The following is a 1,067-nucleotide window of genomic DNA, read 5'->3' as shown; positions in this document are numbered from 1 at the left end:
CTCCGTCTCAAGTGGCTGGGTTTTTCTTTCAGCCGTGCCGCGACGACTACGATGAAGTTATCCCCGAATATCATCGTTGTCGTTGCGGCACTGTACGAAAGCAAGCCCGGCGAAGCGGGTATTCGAACCTGATATCCCATGTTCGAAGTGAACACCCTACGTACGAGGACCTCTTGCTTTCTGCTACAACCGCGGAAACGGAGTCCATTCTCAACTATATTTGGCGTTCATCGCTTAATCTCTTCAGCTGGATGGAATGGATTTCGAAGAACAACCTGCCGCTATCGTTCTGCGAAAACGAGGCCGCTTGACAGTGAGAGTTTTTGTTTTGATAGTTTATTGTAAATTCTAACGTAAAGTTTCTAATTCTTTTTGCAGATATTCAAATCTTGATCCCATATGTGTTGAGACCCTCGTCTCAGGGACGTAGCCATCTACAATTTAGAAATGTTTCTAATCTAACACATCATTTTGGCGGGAATACAATTTTGCTTTCATTCATCGAAGGTAGACGCGGATGGCTCGTACCAAGCAGACAGCGCGCAAGTCCACTGGAGGCTTGATCCCTCGCCATCAGTTAACAACTATAGCCGCTCTGCGAGCAGTTAGAGACTCGTCTGGCGATGACGACGTCGAGTTTCTTTACAGCAGCACCACTGCTCAAAAGAAAAGGCACAAAGTCTTTGGCTACGACAAGTGGCCATTTGGTGGCAAAGGCGAACCCCAAGACATACCAGTCCCAGCAGGAGAAAATTGTAAACGGATCAGCCAGCTTTTGGCCAGAGCTGATGAAAATGCAGGCGAATATTCCTTCGGTGGACAAGCCGACACTTTGCCGGCAGTTCCGGGGCTTTTTGTCAGGGAAGTAGGCGACATTTCCGTGCCTTTGTGTGCTGAACAAGCAGAGAAACTCATTGCCCAATGCGATAAATCTCCTTTTGGCAGAAAATTGGACACAATGATTGACGAAAATGTCCGCAAAAGTTGGCAACTGGCACCCGATCAAGTGGAAATCAAGAATCCACTATGGCAAACGGGAATGGAGAAACTGAGTGAGAGCATTGCTG

General features: G+C 47.4%; 2 protein-coding genes across 2 annotated transcripts; both read left to right on the top strand.

Annotated features, from left to right (window-relative positions):
* Positions 1-51: 51 nt before the first annotated feature.
* On the top strand, positions 52-311 carry PPTG_24656 (hypothetical protein; the record flags this gene model as incomplete). Its single annotated transcript, XM_008918137.1, has 2 exons — positions 52-92; positions 149-311. 2 exons carry the CDS (start codon positions 52-54, stop codon positions 309-311), a joined length of 204 nt encoding a protein of 67 aa, XP_008916385.1.
* Positions 312-502: 191 nt separating this feature from the next.
* On the top strand, positions 503-970 carry PPTG_24655 (hypothetical protein). Its single transcript, XM_008918136.1, has one exon. The coding sequence runs from the start codon at positions 624-626 to the stop codon at positions 867-869; it is 246 nt and encodes an 81-aa protein (XP_008916384.1). The 5' UTR covers positions 503-623; the 3' UTR covers positions 870-970.
* The last annotated feature ends 97 nt before the right edge of the window (positions 971-1,067 follow it).

The sequence above is a fragment of the Phytophthora parasitica genome (genome assembly GCF_000247585.1).
Source record: "Phytophthora parasitica INRA-310 unplaced genomic scaffold supercont2.145, whole genome shotgun sequence".
Taxonomy (NCBI): Eukaryota; Oomycota; class Peronosporomycetes; order Peronosporales; family Peronosporaceae; genus Phytophthora; species Phytophthora nicotianae.
The sequence above is the reverse complement of the archived record's forward strand: the minus strand, read 5'-3'. Positions and strand labels throughout refer to the sequence as shown.

Coding starts and splice junctions, on each gene's coding strand:
- PPTG_24655 (XM_008918136.1), top strand. CDS start 624: ATGACGACGTCGAGTTTCTTTACAGCAGCACCACTGCTCAAAAGAAAA.